We start from the raw sequence: 23055 nt of genomic DNA on the forward strand, positions 1-23055 counted from the left end.
CTGAGCGAAACAAAGCCTCCAGCACAAATCCACAGGGCAACGCTGTACCCTCCCACCCTCAAAAAAAAAAAAAAAGGCCTGTTAATGTGGTAAACATGATCACAACCCACAACCGGGAAAAAGCTTGGCCATGCTCCTTCATGTCCACCCAAAGCCATTATCTCTAATTGATCTCCAGACATCAGCTGCTGAAGCGCCTGCGCCCGCCCACCTCCTTCAGGTCTGGTTACAGAGACCCACCCACCCAGTGGGGGCCATTCTGCTGGGGTGACCGGGCCTCCCTTACCAGGGCGAGCCGGTGGGAGGGCAGCCTGTGGCCAGGGGCTGGGCCCCATATGAGAGGACCCACCGGGCGGGACAGGGGTCGGGTGCGCTGAGAACCTGGATAAAAATCCTGGCCTCCAAGGCCCGAGCTACCTGGAGGCGAACGCATTTAGCCGAAGCCGAGCCTTCTGGGTCTCGTCCTCAAAATCATGAAACGAACCGTGGGGGCTGGACAAAGCGCCCTGAGCAAAACAACATCCACTTGCTCTGGATGCAAGAGACACTCTGGAAACTGGAGGTAGGAGCTTGGCTGTAAAAACAAAAAAAAAAACAAACCAAAACCAAAAAAAAAGCGCGCCCCAGGACTCAGCCACCACCACCAGAAAAGGAGTCTTCTCCGGGTCTCAGCAGGCCGGGCCCAGAGGGCCCAGAGTCGGGGGTCACGAGGTCACCGGCAGTTCAGGGACCATCTGGATGTTTCGAGCAGCTCCTTCCTGGCTTGGCCCCGGGAAAGCCGCCTCCTTTCCTGTTGGATTTCTCCTGTCCTTGGAGATGGAGAGCGCAAGTGCAGTTACCCAGGGTGCTCTGCAGGGGCGCGCGGCAGTCAGGCTCAGAGAAGGCCGGGCGGCCGCCTCCCCCCACGGACAGAGGGCCAGCTCCTGACCGCGCTCCCCGACGCAGACAAAGCATTCCCGGCCCCAAACGCAGGATTTCTCCTCGTGGCGCCAGGCAGCTCTTCTGCCTGCGCCTGCGAATGAAGGGCGCTGCGCGCATTTCTTCCCTGGAGAATGCAGCCGAAGGCCACCTCGGCATCCTCATGGGCATGAGGGTGGACATCTGCCGCCCAGAACGGGCCTGAGCTGTTCGGGGCTGCCGGGGACAACGAGCCATTTGGGTTCGGGTGTCGACTACAGCTCCTTGTCTTCCGCTTCTCTCCCACCTGGCTTCGGGGAGGCAGACCTCCCCGAACCCAGGCTGCCTCGGCCACACGCGAAAGGCTCGTTTGCTTTGAGAGCTGCAAACTGCAGCAAGTCTGTGGAAAGCCTATGCAGATCACTAAAATAACGCCCCAGAACAAAGATGTTCGACAAGGAGCTTTTCATTTTCCTCTTTGTCCTCTCAAAAAAAAAAAGAGGTTTCCAGGAAAACTTTCTCCCTCAAATTCAAAACGCCCCGTTTTGCTTGACGCAGTGGTAAGGCAGAGGGCAAAGCTGGGCTTGTCAGTGTTTCTAGCCCCACCAGGCTCCAACCCCGGGGTCATGACGCTCCTGGCTCACAGTCCACCTGGCTTGTCCGGTGAATAGAAAGGCCTGCAGGAAAAGGGTCCACCTAACACTTCTGTGGTCAGATCAACAGTGCCTCGCAGTATTTCCCCCCACCAAGTGGGCATGCAAACATTTTTAGGCCTTGAAGTTACAATTTATTTTCAAAGCAACTTTTTTTTTCAAGTCAGGAAACTTTTTTGTGTGTGGGAAAATACACACAATGTAAAATTTGCCATTTTAACCATTTTTAAGCGCACACTTCAGTGGTATTATTTACATTAACAGAGTTGTGCAACCATCACCACTGTCTATTTCCAAAACTTTTTCATCACCCCAAACAGAAACTCTGTACCCAGGAAGCAATAACTCCCCGTTCCTCTCTTCCCTGGTGACCTCTAATCTATTTTCTGTCGCTGTGAATTTGCCTGTTCTAGATATTTCACATAAGTGGAATCATCCAATATTCATCCTTTAGTGTTTGGCTTCCTTTACTTAACATAATTTTGGGGGTTCATCAACATTGAAACATATGTCAGAACGTCATTCCTTTTTATGGCTGAATAATAGCCATTAGGAGCATATACCACATTTTATTTACAGAAAAACTTTAAAAAGAAAGTCAAACTAGTGAGGAACCATTCTTAGTAAATATTAAAACATATTATTAAGTCGTAATACTTAAAACAGTACCTGAATAGTCAAAAAGGCCAATAGACTGAATAGAAATAAATTATGTTTCACATGGAAATTTCAAAAATCAAAAAGGTGGCATCTTGAAACAATGGGAAAATATAAATTATTTAATAAATGATGTGTGACAAAACAATTAGTACGATCCATATCCCAGAGCATATACCAGGATAAGCTCTAAGTGGGTCAACAATTAAATGTAAGAAATGGAAATGTGTCTTTTTTTTGCTCTCTCAACTGAGAGGGCCTAAAGGAAAAGACGCACCAGCAGCAATGAGCACACCTAGAGCCCAGATCTTGGTTTTTAATACCACTCTTCAGTAAAAGGAATCCTTGAGAAATGGCTGGTTCTAGGACTGGGGCAGGAAACATAAAGTCGAGTGCGAGGCATCTTGTAGTGCCAGACAGCGAGGAAGCACCCAACAGCAACAACTTACCCCACCATAGCACGCTAAGTCAGAGGGACAGGGGCCAGCCCAAAGAGCTGGAACAATTTGAGCAACAAAATAAATGATGTAATATTGGATTATAACCCAAAGTATATAAAATAAATACCCATGAGTCCATACTGATATATAAATGAGTGTCTGATGCAATAAATGGGGAGGAAGGAAGAATCTCCCATGCAGAAGTATTCCAAATAATTTATGTAGCTCCTTCACTCTCAAGAAGGGGAAGCATAATTCCCCACTCCTGAGGAGTGGGTTGTGTATAGTGACTTGCTTTCAGAGTGTACGGTATAGAACGAAGGGGAAAAGAGCAACTTTACAAGGGAGAAAACAGACCGATGTGACCTTGGTCAGGTGTGAACAAGGCAACGTTAAATCACAGATCGTGTACCGTCGATATGTTGATATGAAAATGGCATTCTAGGTCTGTGGTCTTCCTCCCAAGAACCCGTACCCCAGTTTTATCCTGAGGAAAAGATCAGACAAATTCCAATAGTGGGATACCCTCTAAAATCCCTGACCAGTGCGCCTTAAAACTGTCAAGAGCATCCAACACAAGGAACATCTGAGAAACTGTCATAGCCAAGAGGCACCTAAAGAGACATGACAAGTGAATGTAATGAGGTGACCTGGATGGGATTCTGGAACAGAAAAGGTGCAATAGGCAAAAACAAGAAAATCTAAATAAAATACAGACTTTAGTAAATAATAATATATTGATGCTAGTACACTTATACCAACAAGTGTATCATACTAATGTAAAATGTTTATAATAGGGAAACTAGGTGCAGGGCATAAGGGAGCACTCTACTATCTTCTCAAGTTTTCTATAAATCTGAAACTGTTCTCAAAACTGAAGTCTATTTCATTTTATTTTATTTATTTTTTTAAAGATTTATTTATTTTTTATTTCTCTCCTTGCCCACACTCGCCCCAGTTGTCTGCTCTCTGTGTCCATTCACTGTGTGTTCTTCTGTGACCGCTTCTATCCTTATCAGCGGCACCGGGAATCTGTGTTTCTTCTGGTTGTGTCATCTTGTTGTGTCAGCTCTCCGTGTGTGCGGTGCCACTCCTGGGCAGGCTGCACTTTCTTTCGCGCTGGGCGGCTCTCCTTACGTGCGGGGCTCCCCTAGCGGGGGACACCCTTGTGTGGCCCGGCACTCCTTGTGCGCGCATAAGTACTATGCATGGGCCAGCTCCACACGGCTTCCCTGAAGTCTATTTTAAAAATGAAAATGTGAGTACTAAAAGAAAAAATGGGAGTAGAGTGGAATTAGCCTTTTCAATACTCAAAACGCAGACGTCACTAAAGAAACAATGGATAAATTTGAGTACATAAAAATAAAAAATAGCAAAACACACACACTGGACTCAAGATCAAAAGAAAAAGGGCTAAGGGTGGAAAAAAAGAGGCAATGGCTGGCAAGCAGCTGTGGCTCAACTGATAGAGCATCCGCCTACGATATGGAGAGTCCAGGGTTTGATACCCAGGGCCTCCTGACCCATGTGCTGAGCTGGCCCACTTGCAGTGCTGCTGCACGCAAGGAGTGCCATGCCACGTACCCTGCGTAGGGGTGCCCACATGCAAAGAGTCCCCTGCAAGGAGAGCGGCCCCGCACGAAAACAGTGCAGCCCACCCAGGAGTGGCACCACACACATAGAGAGCTGATATAGCAAGATGATGCAACAACAACAAAAAAAAGTAAGTTTCCCAGCACTGCATGACAAGAATGCAAGGGGACATAGAGGAACACACAATGAATGGACACAGAGAGCAGACAATGGGGATGAGGGGGAGAGAAATAAATAAAATAAATCTTAAAAAAAAAGAGGCAATGACTAATTCCAGGGAATCAAAAGAAACAAATGTAATCATAATATGCTAATTGGCTCATTTATGAGTAATACATATACAGTAATAATAATACAAATAATGAATTATGATTTATATAAATAGGGAGATGTACATATATTGAGGGATGGAGGAAGAAGAAGAAGAAATGTATTTATGAGAGGGCATAAGGGTGTAAATACTCATTTGCTATGCAAGACATTTTTTAAAACCCAAAATAAAAAATCAATTAACTATTATTTAGAAATAATAAATGTTATTTAGAAAGATGAGATTTATATCAGAAGAGATAGTTAAAAGATAAGCAATGAAAGAGATTGTCTCTGGGGAATTGGGGTGGTTGGGGCAGGGTCTGCTGTTTTTCTATATGACTTTTAAAAAAATGTATTCTATTGTGGAAATAAAAAGTGAATACAACTTAAAAAAAAAAAAAAAAAAGAAGCACCAACAAAAGATAAAGGACCACCTGTGAAGCTGTTCTGAGGGTGAGCTGCCCTGCAGGTATCAGGGAAGGTTTACCAGGCACAGGGCAGAAGCTGACAGCTGCTGCCCCAACTGCACATCCTCTCGCAGCAGAAATGCTCCAAGGATCATTCTTAGCTATGAAATTCAAACAGCAGCCTTGGTCAAGGTCAGCATTTCAGTTGCTCTCTGTTTTTCTTGCCACAGCACAAACTTTCCACAGTGCCAGGGATTTACTGAGACAGGAAAAGGTTTGGGTGATAGATTCTCAGATCTTGGAAATGTGACCAGAGGCATTTCAAGCACTTCTCTTGCTCTCAAGGAGGCCAGCTTGTCTCTCATGGGTCAGCTATGAAACAAGGAAGAGGCAACTTGATTCCAGAGGCTGGTTAAGGGTGTCTGAGAGGGGGCAGAAATGGAGCAAGAGAAGGAGCCAGCAGCAGACTAGCAAGGCCACGGGTCTCCCAGGTTTCCTCGAGGAGTCACGAGAAGGCAATCAGGCAGTAAGGCATGAGGTTGAGAAGTTGGGAACTGAGAACTGAGAAAGCAGTCCAAGCATACCTCAGAGGGTGAGCCCAGGTGGGGAGTGGATGAACATAGTAAAATCCAGGGGGCCAAGGTAGCAGACTCCACTTTCTCACAAATTTGACAGGGTCTAAGCCATGTACTGTTCCATGCACATTTCCAGAGAGCAAACAAAAATGTTCAAAATTTGAAGAGACTGACCTTAGGGTGGCTACTGCAAAAGAGTAGCAAAACTTGCAAACAGTGAAGAGACTGTGATGATATGGAGGATGTGTTGTAGGTTGGAAACCTCCCGTTCCCATCAAACCAGAAAGAAAGGTGCTGCCTCCATCGTGAAACCTAAAGTGCTCTCTGTGTTCAGCGTGGCTGACCCACACGCCCCTCAAGGGCAGAGTTCCAAGTCAAGAGAGTCTGAAATCTCATTGGGAAACCGTACCTTTAATTGACATAAAATATTCCACTTTGCCCTGCTTAGTGCTTTTTTGCCTAGATATTACCATGGTTGATATAATAGCACTGCTCCCTTACTTTCGTTTTCATTTTTCTTTTCTGTATCATTTAAAAAAAATGCCTTCTGTAAATTCCAAATGTTTGGATTTTGCCATTTTTAAATCCCGGCTGAGGCTTTTTGATACTTTTTAGCAGATTTTAACTCATGCTCATTTATTGTGATTTGCTGGTGTTTGGTTTTAGTCCGTTAGCTTACACTATGTCTTCTGTTTATTTTATTCCTTTTTGGCTGTTTCTTTTTCTATTGCCCATGTATTCACTCTTGCTGGAGTGTTCTGTTTTATTTTCTCTGATGGGTTTAGAAGTTCTACATTCTATTTCTATTCCTTGACGACTAGTCTTTAATTTTAAAGAGTATTTAAAATTCTCTTTGCTAAGAGACTATCAGAGGTCACATACACACACATAGAACCACAGCAGGAGATACAGCAAAGTTTCTATTTTGCTGTTTCTTCCCAGAGCTCACACAGCCACATTGTAGCCTGAGGAAGGGGAAGATGGAAATCAGCGATATTACCAAACTCTGAGCCCCAGGTGTCAAAGTCAGCACTCATGAGTTCTCCATGGGGTAAAAAAACCCTATGGGGGAACACACAGCAAGTAGACACTGAGAGCAGACAACCAGGGGAAAGGGGAGAGAAATAAATAAAATAAATCTTAAAAAAAAAACAACCCTATGGGGGAAGCGGATGTGGCTCAAGCAATTGGGCTCCTGTCTACCATATAGGAGGTTCAGGGTTTGATACCCAGGGCCTCCTGGTGAAGGCAAGCTGGCCCATGCAGAGTGCTGCCCTGTGCAGGAGTGCTGGACCCATGTGGAGAGCTGATGCAGCAAGATGACACAACAAAAAGAGACACAGAGGAGAGATAATAAGAGACATAGCAGGGAAACATGTGGCTCAACCAATTGGACTCCCGTCTCCCATATAGGAAGTCCAGGGTTTGATGCCCAGCATCTCCTGGTGAGGGCAAGCTGGCCCACGTGGAGTGCCCACCCATGCAGGAATGCCACCCTGCGCAGGAGTGTCGCCCTGCATGGGAATGCCGCCTCGCGCAGGAAAAGCCACCCTGTACAGGAGTGCCAGCCGACATGGAGAGCTGGCACAAGATGATGCAACAAGAGACACAGAGGAGAGAAAATAAGAAGACATAGCAGAACAGGGGAGCTGAGGTGGCACAAGAGAGTGATCGCCTCTCTCCCACTCCAGAAGTTCCCAGGATTGGTTCCCGGAGCCGCCTAATGAGAATCCAAGCAGACACAGAAGAATACACAGCGAATGGGCACAGAGAGCAAAAGATGGAGGGAAGGGGGAGAAATAAATAAATAAATCTTTTAAAAAAACACAAAAAACCCTACAGGTGAGGTACTTCAACCCATTAACGGCTTCCTTTTTGGGTCTGCCCATTTCCTTGGAGTGCCTCTGAGCTGGCTGGGAGGGTTCATGGGAGAAGAAAGGAACAGAAAGGCAAAAGGCCTGAGAGAGAGAAAGAGAACCCTGCTTTTTACCTTCCCTGCTCCCAAAACCAGGTTCGAAAGATAATGATTAAAGAGTGAATGTGGTGAGTCAAGAAACAGAGACAAACCCATGTCTATCAACAGATGAATTAATAAACAAAACACGGTGCATGCATACGAGGGAATGTTATTCCACCATAAAAAGGAATGAAGTTCTGAGGCATGCTACAATGTGCACGACCCCAAAATGTCATGCTAAGTGGAATAAGCAGACACAAAAGGACAAAGATTGTATAATTCCCCTTGTATGAAATATCTAGTGTAGGCAAATTCATAGTCAGAAAGCAGATTAGAGGTCATCAAGGGTCGGGGGCCTGGGGAGTTATTGCTTAGTGGGTAGAGTTTCTGTTTGGGGTGATGAAAAAGTTTTGCTAATGTATGGTGGTGATGGCTGCACAACATTGTGACTGTAATTTGTCACTAAATTATATGCTTAAAAATGGTTAAAATGACAAATTTTAAGTTAAATATTTACCAGGATTTACAAAAGTGAGGGTGGAGAGTTTTTCAGGTGGGCTTGGTTTCCTTCTCCACTTAGGGAGCCTGAGAAAGTTCCTGTCAGCTCGTGCTCATTTCCTGCTCGGAATCCTGTCCCACCTCTCCCGGGCCTCCGTGGGCTGAGGTGAGGGCCTCCCCTGGGCCTCCCTTGCCCTGCGGCTCCTCCTCCTCGGCTGGTCTCCTAGAGCCTCTCACCATTCCCCACGCTGGCTCTGGCCTCCTCCAGCCCTGGGTCCTGCTCAAGCTGGGCCTTGCCTCGCCTAGGCCTTCTTTGTTTGCCCAAACCCCATTTTAAAACAAGCAAGTTACCTGTTATTTTAAAGGAAAACAACCCAAAAGGTCCCGGCTGGTTCAAAGACCACCTCTCCACGCGCCTCCCACACCTTCTGATTGCCGGCCACAGCCCCCTCCACTCCCTGGCGGGCTTCTGACGCCCTCTTACTTCTCGTTTCCTGTCCTGGGTTAAGGCTGTGCAGCGGCTGTCTTGCCCCTCCACTGGGAACTGAGGCTTGACAACAGCTACCCTGGCTCTCGTACAGGGTCATCCAAGATGGCTGTTAAATAAAAGCTGCATGCTGACATTACTGCCCCTAGCAGCGGAGGTAACTGAGCTCTCCTCAGTGGTTCTAACGTGCCCCACACTGTGCTAAGCCCTTACCTTGCCTTATGCCATTTAAATCTCAGGAGAGCTCTGTGAGGGAGGTGTGTTACCACTTCTCTCAAGTAACTGAGGAGGAATAAAGCAGCACAGAGAGGTGAAGTGACTTGCCCAAAGTCACACAGCTTGTAGGTGGTGGAGCTGGGAATGTCAACCTGACGCCGGGGTCTTGGACTTAATAGTGAAGTGCGTGGGTGGGTTGGCATCCCGGCCAAGAACATGGACCGATAATTTGGAGGCCCCAGGGGCCCTAGGCAGGGGCTACCCGCCCTGCAGGCCCCACATGTGTGCCCTGAAGAAAACAAGGCCAGGAAGGAATGGCAGGAAGGCAGGCAGAAGTTAACGGAGGCAAGCAAGAGCCTCCCTCAAGGCTTGGACCTGAGTGCGCCACTTCACCGCTCAGCACAGCACAAGGGTCATTAAGACATTAACGCTGCGCTGAGAACGCGGGGGGCGGGGCCAGGAAGGGGCCGGCAGCCTTCAGCAAAGGAGCCGAGCCAGGGGATGACCTTGGGAAAGTCACCCTGGGTCTCAGTCTCCTCCTCTCTACAGTCTCCTCCTCTCTACAGCAAAAGCGCGTGCCGGGGAAGGGACACCGGTGATTTGTCTTTCTCCTTCCAGATCTGATTTCTGTAACTGTTTCGGTCCAAACACTGTGATCTGAGATGAGGATAATACCATCCACAGCGTGGCTATTACATTATACACACCCGCCCATCCCCGCAGATAATTAAGCATACACAAAGCAGGAGACTGCACTGCCTCCCCCCCTTCAGCCAAGTATCTCCTCTGGTATTTCCTGAAGTATCTGTATGTTCAAGGTGGCCCAGTTCCAGGCCACACAAAGCCCTCGACTCGTCCCTGTCTTCCTCTGGAACCCTCCGCCAGCATCCCCGCCAAGGACGTCTTCCCTCTCCAAACCCCGTGGGTCGCGCTCGCGTGCTGCTCGCGCTGGCAGGCTGCACGCCCATTTCAGACGCTGACTGCAGCCTTACTTAGGTGTGGATGCAGAAAACGGTGTGGGGCAGGAGCACAGGTTTGGGGATGCGGTTCTTGCTAGCGGTTGGGTGGCCTTGAGCAAGTGCTGAATCTTTTCGAGCTGCAGCTGCAGAATCTGTAAAGTGAGGTTCATAGAGCAGCCTGGCGGAGCTGTGAGCTCGAGAGGTGACGCGTGTGCAGTGCTGGCCCCAGAGCAGGTGCCCAGCTAATAACCTGCCTGCCCGAAGCGGCACCCGCCCGGGGTGCTCCCTCCCTGTGCCTCCTCCACCCCTCGGGTTCCTCCTGCAGCGTGTCCCTGGACTGGGGAGCTCCATATGGGCAGGGACTTGACTGCTCACTGCTTTCTTCTCGGCACCTGGAACCGTGCCTGGCTCAGAGTACACACTTAGGAGTGAATGAATGAATGGTAGGAAAATTAGATAATCAGCGGTTCTGGTGGGTGGAAACATCAAGGCAGAGAGACTCGGAATAGCATGGAAAATCAAAACAGAAAGGCCAAGCAGGTTATAAAATGGTGCGTGCAGGATAATCCCCTTTTTATTAAACGGTCTGGAAGGGTAGGTGCCAAAATATTAGCAGTGATCTGATGGTGATTTTTATCACCATGCTTTTGCGTTTCAGCTACTGATTTTCCCACAGAGGCCATGCATTACTTGTGTGATTTTAAAAAGGGAAAATGTATGAAAGAAAACTGAATGAGACCAAAAACAAAGCTGGGGGGGAATACAGACCCCGGCCCTTCTCTCACTCCACCTTGCCCTGAAAGGGGGGGCAGCCTGGGGACCCTCTGGTCTCTGGCCCGTGAGCGTGGCCTGCACCTGTCTCGGGCCCCTCACCTGTCTCGGGCCCCTCACCTGTCTCGGGCCCCTCACCTTCTTGGAGGATGCTACTGAGTATTCTCTGAGGCCGTTCAAATTTCTTGAGGTCTCCCTACCTTCCCCCTCAAGGAAACATGTTTGTGTTCTGGACCACACAATGTGATTTCTGTTTTACATCTTTATAAGATTCTTTCCTGGGTAAGAAAACATGGGCCTTATTGGGCCACCCGTCCCATTCCAGCTCAGGGCCAACGCGAGGCCAGCTCCCTGCTACCCGTGCCTGAGGCCCAGGAGGGCGGGTCCAGCCCCCACAGTGCCCTGCACGTCGAGGACGCTCCAGAAATGTCTGCGACCTCCAATCAGGCCGCAAGAAGCATTCTTTTCTTTGTGTGAAAATTGTTTTGGGAATTTCCTATTGCTCCATGGAGGACACGTTTCCCAGCTGACACAACTGGACTGCAGGCAACGTGATCCTGCCCGGCCTTCAAGAAAATCCCACCACCTGTGCACTGTCTGATCAAAGCAAAGGGAGGTGAAATGAGCTACTTGTCTCCTGGATGTGTATTGAAAGAAAAAAAAAAGAAGAGTTCTGGGATTTTTCTCATCCAGAGTTTTCAGTTAGATAGCCTTGAAGAAAAGCCGCTCCTCATGGCTCCCAGTTACTTTAGAATAGAAACGGGGCCGCGTTAGTGGCTGCGAGCACGGCAGGGGTCCTCGGTGGCGGCTGTCCTGACCTTGGGCTTGAGGGCGGCCAGCGTGGCCTGTGGCTGTGTCGGGGTGGCTGGCCGCCCCTGCACGAGCCCCGCTCCGACCGCGCTTCACGGAAAGACGCTACTAATTCAAGTCTGTGTATTTTTAGTCCCAACTCAAGGTGAAGAATCAGAGACTCCTGGGTCGTGGCCCTCCCTTGCTGCTGCAGATAAACAAGGCTGGCGGCAGCATCTTTAATGTTTCGTCATGTGCCTGGCTATTAAGAAAGAGGTGGGGGGGGCAACGGCGCTGCCTTGGGCGCTGGGCACCGTGCGTGGAGGGTGGAGAGGGGCGGGAGAAAGGCCCCAGCCCGCGGGAGGGGGGTGCGGGGGGCCTGCACCTCGGAGCTTCTGCCCCACCCAGGAGGAGCCCGCTCCTCTCAGGAGGCCCCCACCCAGGAAACCACCAAGGAAGGTGAGGAGGACGCAGCCCAAGCCCACCGTAGGCTGAGGCCACCCCAATCGCAGGCTCCCAAGGGCAACCTGGGGGCAAACGCCTTCCCACAAGTCTCCCTTCTTGGGAGTAGGTGATCCTTGCCGGGGCAATTTGTCCGCCTCATTTCAAGGGCCTCAGTTCATTTACAAGTTCATTCACAGACACCCGTCAAGTGCTGATGTGTCTCACACCGAGCTCTTCCCTTTTTCCTTACCTAGTGCTCCCCACACTCCACCCCAGCCGCACCAGCCTCTCAATCTCTCCCGGGCCCTGTCCTCCTTTGAGCCACAGGGCCTTTGCACGAGCCGCTTCCTCAGCCTGAACTCTCTTCCCCTCGAGTCTCCATCTCAGCTCAGGGGTCCCTTTCTAAGGCAAGCCTCCCCCGACCTCAGTCAACGACCCTTTCTAAGGGCTCACGGCACCACACACTCTTCTGCACGGCACTTGTCAGAGCTGCACTGTGGTGCTTCCTTCATCTCCTCCTCGTGCATTGGTGTCTACTGTGCACTAGGACGGGATTTTTTTCCACTGGCGTCTGTCACCCCCCAGATGATGAGAAACTCTGGGATGGGTGTCCGGTTTGGCTCACCCCCGGGGCCCGGCTCACAGAGTAGGGCTCCACAAATACTTGCTCAAGGACAGAATCCTTGCTGAAGCTCTTAACCAAGCCTTAACCCCCTCCTTCCGCCAATGCGCATGAAAACACAGAAAGGAGTTTTATAACAAAATCAAAGATAAAAAGAGCCCTTAGTGGGGGAACACAACTTGCATTACATTGGCCACTACCGGCTCTAGTGGCGCCGTTTCTAAGGTGCTGTACCACCTACTGACGGCTGGCACGGCTCTGCACGTCGCTCTTCACGGCGACGGGTGAGAACTGTGATAAAAACGGTTAGGAAGCCAGGTGCCCGGACGGTGTGCACGGTGGTAGTGATAGAAAGGCCCCAATTCCTCTCCGGTGGTAGGTAGAGACCTAACGCTGAACCCGCACAGGGGTGTTTAGATTTTCTAACTAGTAACAGAAGAGGTGTCCTTGTTACTGACATTCTCACAGGAAAAAATAACTTTGTCCCTGTGAATTGGGAACCTAACCCCAACACCATTTTCCCTCCTGAAAGCATTTTTGAGTACGTGAGGTTTCTTGGGGCTGCAACCATCAAAGAGCTTGGGTGAGAGTAAGTGGGAGACACAGAGATGCAAACAGTTCTACCACCCAGGGCAAAGCTCGCTTCGTTCAACCTTTTGGGGGGAAACTCCCTCCATCTTCCTGGGCGCGGGGTGCAGAACTCAGTACATCCAAGACAACCGCTTTAAATCTTCAGGCTGGGTACCGCAGCCCCAGGAGCTACCTGCACACATCCTGCCACATCCCCACGAAGCTGGCCGCACAGCCCGTCACCCCTTCGGCGCACATGTGCATATGCACATGCACACGCCCACACGCGCACGCTCAGGTTGTCAAGGAGACCAGTGGTCAGCAGGGCAGCACGCACCCAGGGCTGGGAGTCAGACTCCAGTTCTAACTCATCCGTCGATGTGGGAAGGAAGAGCCCGTTCCCCTAGAGAGCCCACCAGGTTCTGGTCGGCTCAAAAGCCAGGAGGGACAAGAGCACGCGAGGCCGGAGACGGGTGGGCGCTCCCCTAGTCCTTCTCTGAAAGTCAGGCAGGCTGTTTGCTTTGCAAAGGGGTGGAAGGTGGCTGTGGGGAAGCAGGCAAGAAAGATTTGCTTTTCATAGCCTGTTTCCATGGTGCCTGACAGCCCCTGGCAAACCACAACTGGGGGAGTCTCGGGCAGCCAGGGGCCCCAGGGTCTTATCTTGCCTGGGCCACCCTCCAAGGCCATCCTCCTGGCTGGTCTGGGCCCCAAGAGTGACAGAGGCCACAGGCAGGTGGCCAGGGCCTCTCTCGCACCTCCCTGAGGAAGGGAGGTGAGTGACGCAGCAGACAAAGGGCCCGGCCTGAGAGAGAACACCCCAGGAGTCAAGGTCCACAGTTCCAACAGCCCCCTCCCCTGCCCTGGCTTGGGGGAGAGTTTTGCGAGGCTTGAGCTTCCTGGGTTTCATTGGAGACGTGTCAGGGCTGTCTGCCCAGGAGACCCTCTAGGAACACGTAACACATTCCTTCCTCCCCCTCGCCTCGCGGCCTTGCCTGCTCGGCCCAGATCGCCAGATAAGAGCCTCTTGGATTTTCAGTGTGTTTACCCAGGCTGTGGCCCCAAGTTTCAGAAAGAATCAGCTACATCTGGGCAAGTCAGGACGCCTCCAGGTGGGTGAGGGGAGATGGGCGACTTACCTGCTCCTGGGAATTCATCACTCGTAACTTCATCTGCTTCAGGTACGTGGAGGTGAGGGGCATGTTGTAGTCAATAATCCCGGACACCAGAGGAGATGGAGGCTCGTTTTCTGGGAGAAAGAACAAGAGGAAACCTCTTTCAGTCTGTGCCACGGGCCGCTGGTGGGGTACCACATCCTGTCGCCCACCTAAGGAGGAAGACATTACCGCTGAGGAGGAAGAGGCTAGAGGTCACAAACTGGTGGCCTTCCGGTCACCAGTACATGGCATGGGATAAGAATATTTTTCATTTAGGTGGCAGTGTTTAAGAGATTTCACCTTTGTAAAAATCTAGATTTCTGGCTTCTTTGAAAAATGGAAGGTTTGGCCATGGGAGTCCACATTCTTACATGGCAAACAACCATTGGAGCTGAGCGGCGGTCACTTCTTTTCATGGGGCATGTGCTCCCCATTTTGCCATAATCCCTACCACTCCCTATTGTTTGGCACACTCTCACTCTATTTTATACTTGCCAGGTCCTTGAAGGCATTTAGTCTTTTTTTTTTTTTAATTTCTCTCCCCTCCCCCACAGTTGTCTGCTCTGTGTCCATTCAATGTGTGTTCTTCTGTGTCCACTTCTACTCTTGTCAGCGGCCTGGGATTCTTTGTCTCTTTTTGTGGTGTCACCTTGCTGCATCAGCTCTCCTATGTGTGCAGCGCCACTCCTGAGCAGGCTGGACTTTTCTTTCATGCTGGGTGGCTCTCCTTAAGGGCGCACTCCTTGCGCGCGGGGTTCCCCTACGCGGGCACTCCTTGAGCGCACCAGCACTGAGTGTGGGCCAGCTCACCACACGGGTCAGGAGGCCCTGGGTTTGAACCCTGGACCTCCCATGTGGTAGGCAGATGCCCTATCCATTGGGCCAAGTCCGCTTCCCTGGCATTTACTCTTACAACTTGGTCTAAGCCAACTCTCTGCCCCACTGCCTCAGCATGCCCCAAAAGCACCTTGAGGAACCATATGGCTCACAGATATGAGCCAGGCCTCCAGGACCCGCCCCCCACTACCTCCAAATTCTGTTCCTCCTCATCACTGGAGAGGAGTGTGGTTCCTCCCAGTCACTGCTCTGTTGTCTTGAAGATCAAAGTAACCCAAGTTCTTTCTGTAAGGAATTTGTAAAGTGCAGAAAGATGTAAAGGGGGAAAAAACCTTAATTGTACCAAGCAGCCCAGCATGTGCCTCTGCATTTACCCCCTCCCTGTGATCCTTCTTCTTTACCCCATAATGCAAACAGAGAAGTACAGCCTGCTTTAAAATTTTTTTTGCCTAATGTTTTGTCATCGGCATTTCCTCTATCATGAAAACACTTACTTTGCTTTGCAAATATTTTTATAGCTGCATTTTATATTATTTTACCATAATATATTTAAGTCTTCACCTTATGATTGGTTACTGAGCTTGCTTCCACTGGGGCTATTATAAGCAACACTGTAGGGAACATCTTTGTGCCTGAATATTGGTCCACATTTCTTACTGTTTCTTTTTTAGGACAGATTCCAAAACATGGAATTCACAGGTCAAAGACTAGGGAAAGTTTGACGTTGATAGCTAAACTGCCTTCTGCAAAGGCTGCTGTGGTGCCCTCTGCTCAGCCGTTCTGCTCTGCAGCTGAGGTGCCGGCTGTGGGTGCCACATGGGACAGGCTAAGGTATTTGAGGAGATTTGTGGGGGAGCAGGAGTAAGGTGGGGCCCACTACCCCTTTCCCCAATCCAGTGTCCCCTCCAGATGTCCCCGGCGATGACAGGGAACATCTGCCCAAGCTCGAAACCTCAGTGTCGTGTGCTGGCCCAAGTCATGCCAAGCCACGTCTCATCTCGTCATCTGGTCACTTGGGCTGCTCTCCTTGGGACCCACCGCGCATCTGCCTAGGGGCAGCCTCGGCCACCTGTTCTCTGGTCTTCTCCTGCCTCTGGGGGCCTCCAGCCAGGTTCCTTTCCCCCAGGCCTTTGACCAAAAGGTCCTCATTCCATTCTTGGGATGGGATGTGGGGAAGGGAAGTGGCAATGCCCTCCAGAAAGCTGAAGCTGCCCTCCACCTTCACCGTGGAGCCCGAGGACAGGCTGGCGGGGAGGCAGGCGTCGGGGCTGAGGCGGAGGGAGCACAGAGGAGAGCGCGAGGTGGCATGTAACCCTGCCCCTCCCAGGCCAGAGCCAAGCCAGAGAGGGCCCTGCCACCTCGGAAAGGTCGACGATGCTCTGCCAAAGGAGCGGTTCACACTCCAGGAAGAATCTAGAATAGGCAAACTCATACAACTGGATGAGAGGTTACCGGGGGCCGGCGGGGAAAGGAGAGTTAGTGCTTAGTGGGCACCGAATTTCTGTTCAGGGTGATGGAAAAGCTTTGGAAACACAGGGTGATGGCCGACCAACACTGTGAATGTAATTAGTGCCACTGAACTGTACACTTAGGAAGGGTGAGATGGTAAGTTGTATGTTATATATATTTATACTTACCCCCCCCACACACACACAGGGCCCCTGCAAACAAGGGGACAAAGTCACCCAAAGGTAACAAGGGAAGCTCCTGCTGGCAAGGATAGAAAGAGCCCTGCAGGAAACAAGGGTCCAAAAGCGACTGGGCACCAAGAACTGGGAGCGCCAAGGGAAGGGGGTGCACTTTTGGTACCGGGAAGACTGAAAAAACATCTTTTAAATTCCAGTTTTACAAAAATGCAGAACTTTGTTTTGCTTTGTAAAGCTATGTTGTTACACACAGAAGGCATCATTTCTGTTCTTTGGGGAAGGTGCAAATGTCATTAATACAATGTTTCAAAGGCTGGTTTGAAATGGACCAGACTACTTTTTTTCCCTTAAAATAACTCTTGGTTCCGCAGCAGAACCCACTCGCACCAAATGCCCGGGGCATGGGAAACGGAAGCCACGTTTTTATGTCTTCGTGTCTCCCCTCCCTGCCGTCCCACCGTCAGCGCAGACTTGACTCCCTTCCACTGGGTGTGAGCGTGCGGGGTGTGAGTTAGGAACTGGCCCCAGAGTCGGCCGGGCTGGAGGCCCGACGTCAGTCCCAGGGACGGTGCCGAGGGCAGCTCTGAGGAGCTGTGGCTCCTTTCTTCAGGTGGTGGGTCTGCGGCCTGAGTGCCCTGCAGTTTCTGGCTCATGTCCCTGGAGCGGTGGGGGGCTGGTGAGAAGATCTGAGCAGCACGGAGCGTGCCAGGGTCCCCCTTGCTCGCACGGCCCCTGGTCAGAGGCCTGAATGGAGACCTGACGGTGACCCTGCGTTGACCCCGGAGGCAGGGAGCCGTGTTCCTTTACTGACGGCCACTCAGGCCCTGCCTCGAATTCTGTGCTGTGCTCACGAGGAAGGATCCTTAATAAGGCCAGGTATGGCTTGGCTGCTGAAAAGCCACGGCCAGGAGAGTGCTCTCGGGAGGTGGGAGAAAGCGTCTGCCCCGGACTGCTCTTTCCCCAGCATCTTCCTGGCTAAGGAACTCAAGAAGAGGAAGACAGGGTGCCCCTGCCGTGGGGCACGTGGGGACGTCTTGGATCCACCAGAGAACACCTCACACTGGTGCCGAGTGGAAGGCTCAGTTCTGCAGCGTGAGAAGCTCCGTCGAGGACGTTCCAGGTGAGGGGAGGACGGAGGGAGCTGTGGGAGGCCAGAGCAGGCCTACCCCAGCCCGAACGGGGCAGGGCTTTCAGCAGTGCAGAGCCCCACGCTCCTGGGGAGGATACGTGGGCACGTACCAAGATCGGCTCAGGAGGAGAAAGAAGAGGCAGGGCCAGTAGGAGCTGATGAGTCGGGACGGTGGGCAAGCGAAGGTGGAAACGTGGATGAGGAAAAAGCGGCTTCCTTGGGTTCAGCTGAGAGGGGCTGGGCCCCGGCTGTGGCCAAGACATCCAGTGGCCACGGACGAATCACTGCAAAAAGCCCAATACCCCTGTACTGTCGGGCACTGTCACCCATGGAAAGGGCTGAGTTAGGAGCTACGAGGGTCACGGAGTCTAAATAACCCGGCAGGTTGCCAGTGAGAGAGGACAGAGGAAGCCCCCAAGTAAAGACATCAGTACCTCCTTGCCAAAGAAAACTGAAACCAGACCAAGCACCAGCCTTAGTTTCACGCAGCCTGGGAAATCATCAGAGGTGTGGGGGCTTCCCCAGCCCAGGCCAGGCACCACGCCCACCGCTGGTCTGCAGTGGCGCTCCCCAATCCGTGCACATTTAGTGGGGGGCGCGGCCCTCAAGATGGTCATTTTCACGCGGCTTTACCTACACAGTGCAAGAAGTCCTTGGCCTGGAGAAACAGCAGCTTGGGTGCTGGTGGCAGGGGTGTGAGAGGCCCCCAGGCGGGGCCTGAGTTGGGGGAGAGCCTAAGGCAGGGAGGCCCCGAGACCAGCCAGCCCGAGAAGGGTTCAGACAGTGAAACAAGGCCCCGGGCCTGGGGCGGGCTCAAAGGAGCGACAGGAAGTCCTCTGCCCCGCAGCGAGGGTGCCGCCCCTCCGGGTGGGGGTGGCCCAGGGCACCGTCCCTGCGCTCAGGAGAGCGAGCACGGCACAGGCAGGGCAGCCGTCCTGGGCCCCTCCGCGCTGGCAGCTCCTGAGCCCTGCTGAGCGCCCCACGCGGCCCCTCTCGCTGGAGGATCCCCAGTCCCCCCCCCCCAGCTGGTGCCGGTGCTCGTGCCCCCACTTGACAGATGAGCAGCAGCACCCCAGGGGGGCCGTGTCGCTGGCCCCCAGTCGTGCAGGAGGGGTGTAGGCGACCCAGCAGAAGCTCAACAGGGGCGGGGGTAGGGCGCGAGTTGGGGTCGTGCTGTGGGAGGGGGCTGGAGGGGCCGGGCCGGGAGGGCCTTGGAAACCACCCCGAGGAGTCTGAAGGAGCTGCCCTTTAGAGGGGCCCTGGTGTTGGCCCACCGCTAATCCTAGTTTGCAACCATCCAAATAATATTTTGTCACATCACGGAAAACAGACAGGGGACCCCGGAGGCCCCAGCGCAGGCCAGTCCTGGCTCTCTGTCCTCGCTCCACCAGGACGCGGTGGGAGAGGAGCGTGGAGCCGGGAGACCCTGGAATTTCCCATCCCGGGACTTCCTGATCCACCACAGGCTCCTTTGTTTATGCTCCTGGCGCTGGGGGAGGGCACGGGGCTGTCCAGCCCCACACTCTGCCGGGGACGATCCGTGGCGCAGGGGCCGCCGCTGTGCTTCCTTTCTTTCTTCTAAACAGGAGGCCAGGAAGCGAGGCCTTCTCCCGGCAGCCTCTCGAGAAGTCTCCATCCTGTCCCGTCTCCCCTGCCCCCACCTTCCTGGGACAGGAACGCGGGGCTGCTCTGGGGCCAGGGGCAGGCTCCGATTTCCCGGCGGGCGGGAGCAGGGAGGGCTGGCACGGCGGTGGAGATAGGATCTCCAGGCTCCCGGCTGGGGCAGGAGAAGGGAGGACATGCCAGCTGGCAGGACGGCCCACGGCTAATGCCTCTGGCCGTTTAGCAGACAGGGGGGCCTTTCAGACTCCAAGGCTCTCCACTGGCAGCCTCAGAAACCAAACACTTCCCTTTTATGAGGCAACCAGGTAGCGGACCCAGGGTGCTTGTTCCCTGGGTGGGTGGGGGCACGTCAGCAACCCTGACTCGGCGGAGGCTGTGTCTCTCGAGGGGCTGCCTGGAGTTGGCAGTCTTGGATTGGTGCAGCAACAGGGGCAGGGGACAGGTTGAGACCCCCCAGGCACCAACTGTGCCTTCCTTAATGGGTTCCTTGAATGCTGTCACGTCCTAATGGCAACCCAGAGAGGACAGCAGAATTCCCACTTTGCTGATAAGAAAGTAAGTTCTCCTTCCTTTACTCCCTATCTCCTGGTAGACCTTGGACAAGTGACCTGTGCTCAATACCTCTCCTTGCCTGTTTCCCCGGCTGTAAACTGGGATGGAGGCCTCCTAGAGATGTGGTAGCTGTTGCAAGGGGTGACACTCAGAGAGGCTCTCTAGCTTGCTGAGGATGCACCGCAGGGAGCCGGGCTGCAGCCCATCCCCAAGCCCACACTGTCCCCTGCCCCTTGAGCGTCTCCTCCTTTCCCTGCAGTGGAAAGCTCCACGACCCGGGACAGGGAAGCGGCGGTCCCTCGAGGACGGGTGCCATTACTGTGTCTGTCCAGCCTGGAGCAAGCCCCTGGAAAGAGAGGCTGCAGCACAGAGCCCACCGCACGGATTTAAATTCTAGGCGGCTCCGGGCTTCCTCCCTCCCTCCCTCCCTGCAGAGGGTGGGGGCTTGGTGGTGGCAGTAGGGAGAGGAAAGAGGCTGCTGCTGCACTCGGTTTGCCACACATGATGAGGTGTGGATCCCGCAGCCCTGGGAGACCCCAGAGCTGTCAGTGAGGAGTGTGGGGTGGGGTGGGGGGGCAAACGCATCCTCGGGGAGGGGCCGCCCACCCGTGGTGTGGGAGCCAATGCCCCAGAGCAGCCCTCCAAGGCGGCTCCCCCGGATGAGCCGCTCTGTGTCTGACTCCGCCAGTTGCTGTGGAAACGATCAGGCTGCGAACAGGCGGGGGATGGGAGGGAGGCTGGCGGGAGGGGAGGGCACTCAGAGCCCTCCTGGCCCACCAGCAGGCACAATGCCACCCTGGCCCAGGGGTGGAGCTGCGCAGCCAGGGCCAGGCCGCGTGGGGTGGGACGTGGCCGCCCTGGGTCACTCTAACAACTGCGGCTCGCCTTTCCTGCAGTTCCCCCGCACCAGGTACCTGGATCAACTCTCAAATCTCATCAGCCTTCTGGGGCAAGTTCCATTATCCTCCGATTACAGGAGGAAACTGAGGCTCTGAGTGACAAAGTCACTTCCCCGGGGGACGGACAGCTGTTGAGGGGCAGAACTGGGGTCAGCCCACACCGTGCGGCCCTGGAACCCCCTTCTTAACCCGCACAGCCAATGCTTACAGGGGACTACCGAGACCCGTTCCTGTCCCACGTGCTCGAGGAGGCTCCCGCTGGCAGGAGAGCTCTGGATTGGGTGGGGTGTCTTGGCCAGAAGCCGCCCAGATGCTTCAGAGGCAGCCAGGATGAGAGGAAGCCCCACGGGGCACCTACTCCAGTCCCTCGGTCGTCACCTACTCAGCTACGTTGTTGGTTTGGCCTTCCTCGGATTTGGTGGACAGCCCTTGAGTGCCCCCCGGATAAGCGGCTTGTGCTTCCTTCAGAGTCAGTCCTCATCCTCAGGCAAACCCCACTGACCTCAGCGACCTTCGCAGGCCCGAGGCTCGAGCAGAGCTGGCTCCGTGCGCTGGGGAGGGCCCAAGAGCCCCGAGAAACGGCCACCGTGGCACAGCTGCCCCGGGCAGAGTCATGATCGCACCAGCTTACTGTGCCGGCCCAGATCGTGCACCAGAGCACCTGCAAGCAGATGGCCTCTGGGGGTCCCAGGGGGTCTGTGGTGGGAGGCACTGGAGTGGGGGCGGGCAGAGCTGCAGAAATGGGGTGGTGGTCCCAGGCAGTGGCCTGGCCTGGCTGCCAGTGTTCCGGTACTCCAGTTCCTCTCCTCAGTCCCTATAGGTTTACCAAGTGGAGGCCATGTGAGTGCACGCAGGGAGGCCCCGCTGAGGCCAAGAGAGGCTGTCAGGCAGAAGGGTGCTCGGCCTCACCCCGGCAGCTGCAATTACAGAGCACAGAGCATGGGACGGGGCCCATTTCCAAATGGAACCTCCGTGGGAGACAAGGGTCCAGACTAGCCTGGGAAGGGCAGTAGGCATGTTTTGTTGGTTTTTAAGGGAAAGGTGAGATGAGCAAAAAAGTAAACCAACAAACAAAAGGAGGCTCTCCAGGCGGCCCCACAGATCACACCGGCCTCAGGGATTTGGGACAAGGGCTGTCTGTGCCAGCGAAGGGCAGGCCCTCCGGTGGGGAGGGAGCCCTGCCAGCTGGCCCCAGCCCTGAGTGCACCTGCCTCCCTTACCTTTGGGCTCCAGGCCGTTGGAATTAAAGTGCATCCTCTTCTGACACTCTGTGCAGCTCATCAGGAACCGGGTCACGGCCTCTCGAGGGAGGAAGGCATAGGTCTCCGCGATCTGCGGGGGAGACAGGTTGACGCGTTATATGGATCCATGGGGAGGGGACTTGGCCACTGGGATACCTGGGTCTTTCCTTGGGGGCAGGCCTTTGGCCCTTGCTTGGGAGGGCAGGGATTGGAGGAAAAGGGGGCAGGCGTCCTTGACGCTTTGTTGTGGAAATGAATCAGTGCTTTCCCTGAAAACCATTTGTTCTTATTTTTTATTTTTTCCCAAATATAATTCCTTTATTTTTAAATCAGAAAAATCTGAATTCCATTGTTAGCGCCAAGAAGTGAGTGGAACTTTGTCTAAGAAATAGTGTCACAAAGCAAGAATTCAGAGATTTAATTTATGGAGAATTTTGAAGCACTTTATAAATTGTCCACCTGGCTGTGCCCCATCGTAAAGAAGGAGACAAGGCATTTCCCAACATCCTGTCTTGTAATTGATGATATTTGCCCTCCATTTTCTTATCCAGAAGCAATTTTAATATGGTTTTAAGTTCCTCACCACTCTGGGAAATATTTCTTCACCGACATCACAGGTTTCCAACCTGGTGAGCACCAGGGCTGCTTGTGGGGCTTGTTTTGAAATCCTCAGGCTTCTCCCAGAGCCCACGTCTTGGGACATAAGACACATATTCACCGGCTCTACAGGGGAGTCTGAGGCACAGACATGTGTCATTTCTGGTCTGTATTCTTGCTGCTAGAAATGGGATCTGAAAAGCAGAGGCATCAGCACTGCCTTTATTATAAATGCAGAACCTCGTGTGCTGCCCCAGACGTTCTGAATCCCTGGGGGATGTCCAGAGTTTTCTGTGGTCTACGTGCCTTCTAGACGTGAAGCCAGAACTGTGCAGTCACTCGCGTCCGGCTGGATGGCTCACTGAGCTCTGGGAGGGTCCAGGTTCAGTCCTTGTCCCTCTCCCTTTCTGTAGCTAATCACACCCTTGGTGACCTCATCCAACCTCAAGGTTTGAAACATCACTTAGGTGGCATCATCCCCTCAAGTCTGTTTCTCCAGCCCAGACCCTTCTCCTAATCTCCAGATTCAT

At 52.9% G+C, this 23055-nt stretch overlaps 1 protein-coding gene across 4 annotated transcripts in view; it reads right to left on the bottom strand.

Annotated features, from left to right (window-relative positions):
• Nucleotides 1-23055, bottom strand: part of NOL4L (nucleolar protein 4 like) — a 126045-nt gene that overhangs the window by 48296 nt on the left and 54694 nt on the right. For all 4 annotated transcript variants that reach the window (XM_071211631.1, XM_058286892.2, XM_058286891.1 and 1 more), the window contains 2 exons: nt 21908-22019; nt 13984-14093 (listed from right to left, as the gene is read on the bottom strand). In XM_071211631.1, coding sequence (XP_071067732.1) covers nt 13984-14093; nt 21908-22019 — 222 coding nt within the window. The remainder of the gene's footprint in view (nt 1-13983; nt 14094-21907; nt 22020-23055) is intronic.

The sequence above is a fragment of the Dasypus novemcinctus genome, chromosome 24 (assembly GCF_030445035.2).
Source record: "Dasypus novemcinctus isolate mDasNov1 chromosome 24, mDasNov1.1.hap2, whole genome shotgun sequence".
In the NCBI taxonomy this organism is placed as follows: Eukaryota; Metazoa; Chordata; class Mammalia; order Cingulata; family Dasypodidae; genus Dasypus; species Dasypus novemcinctus.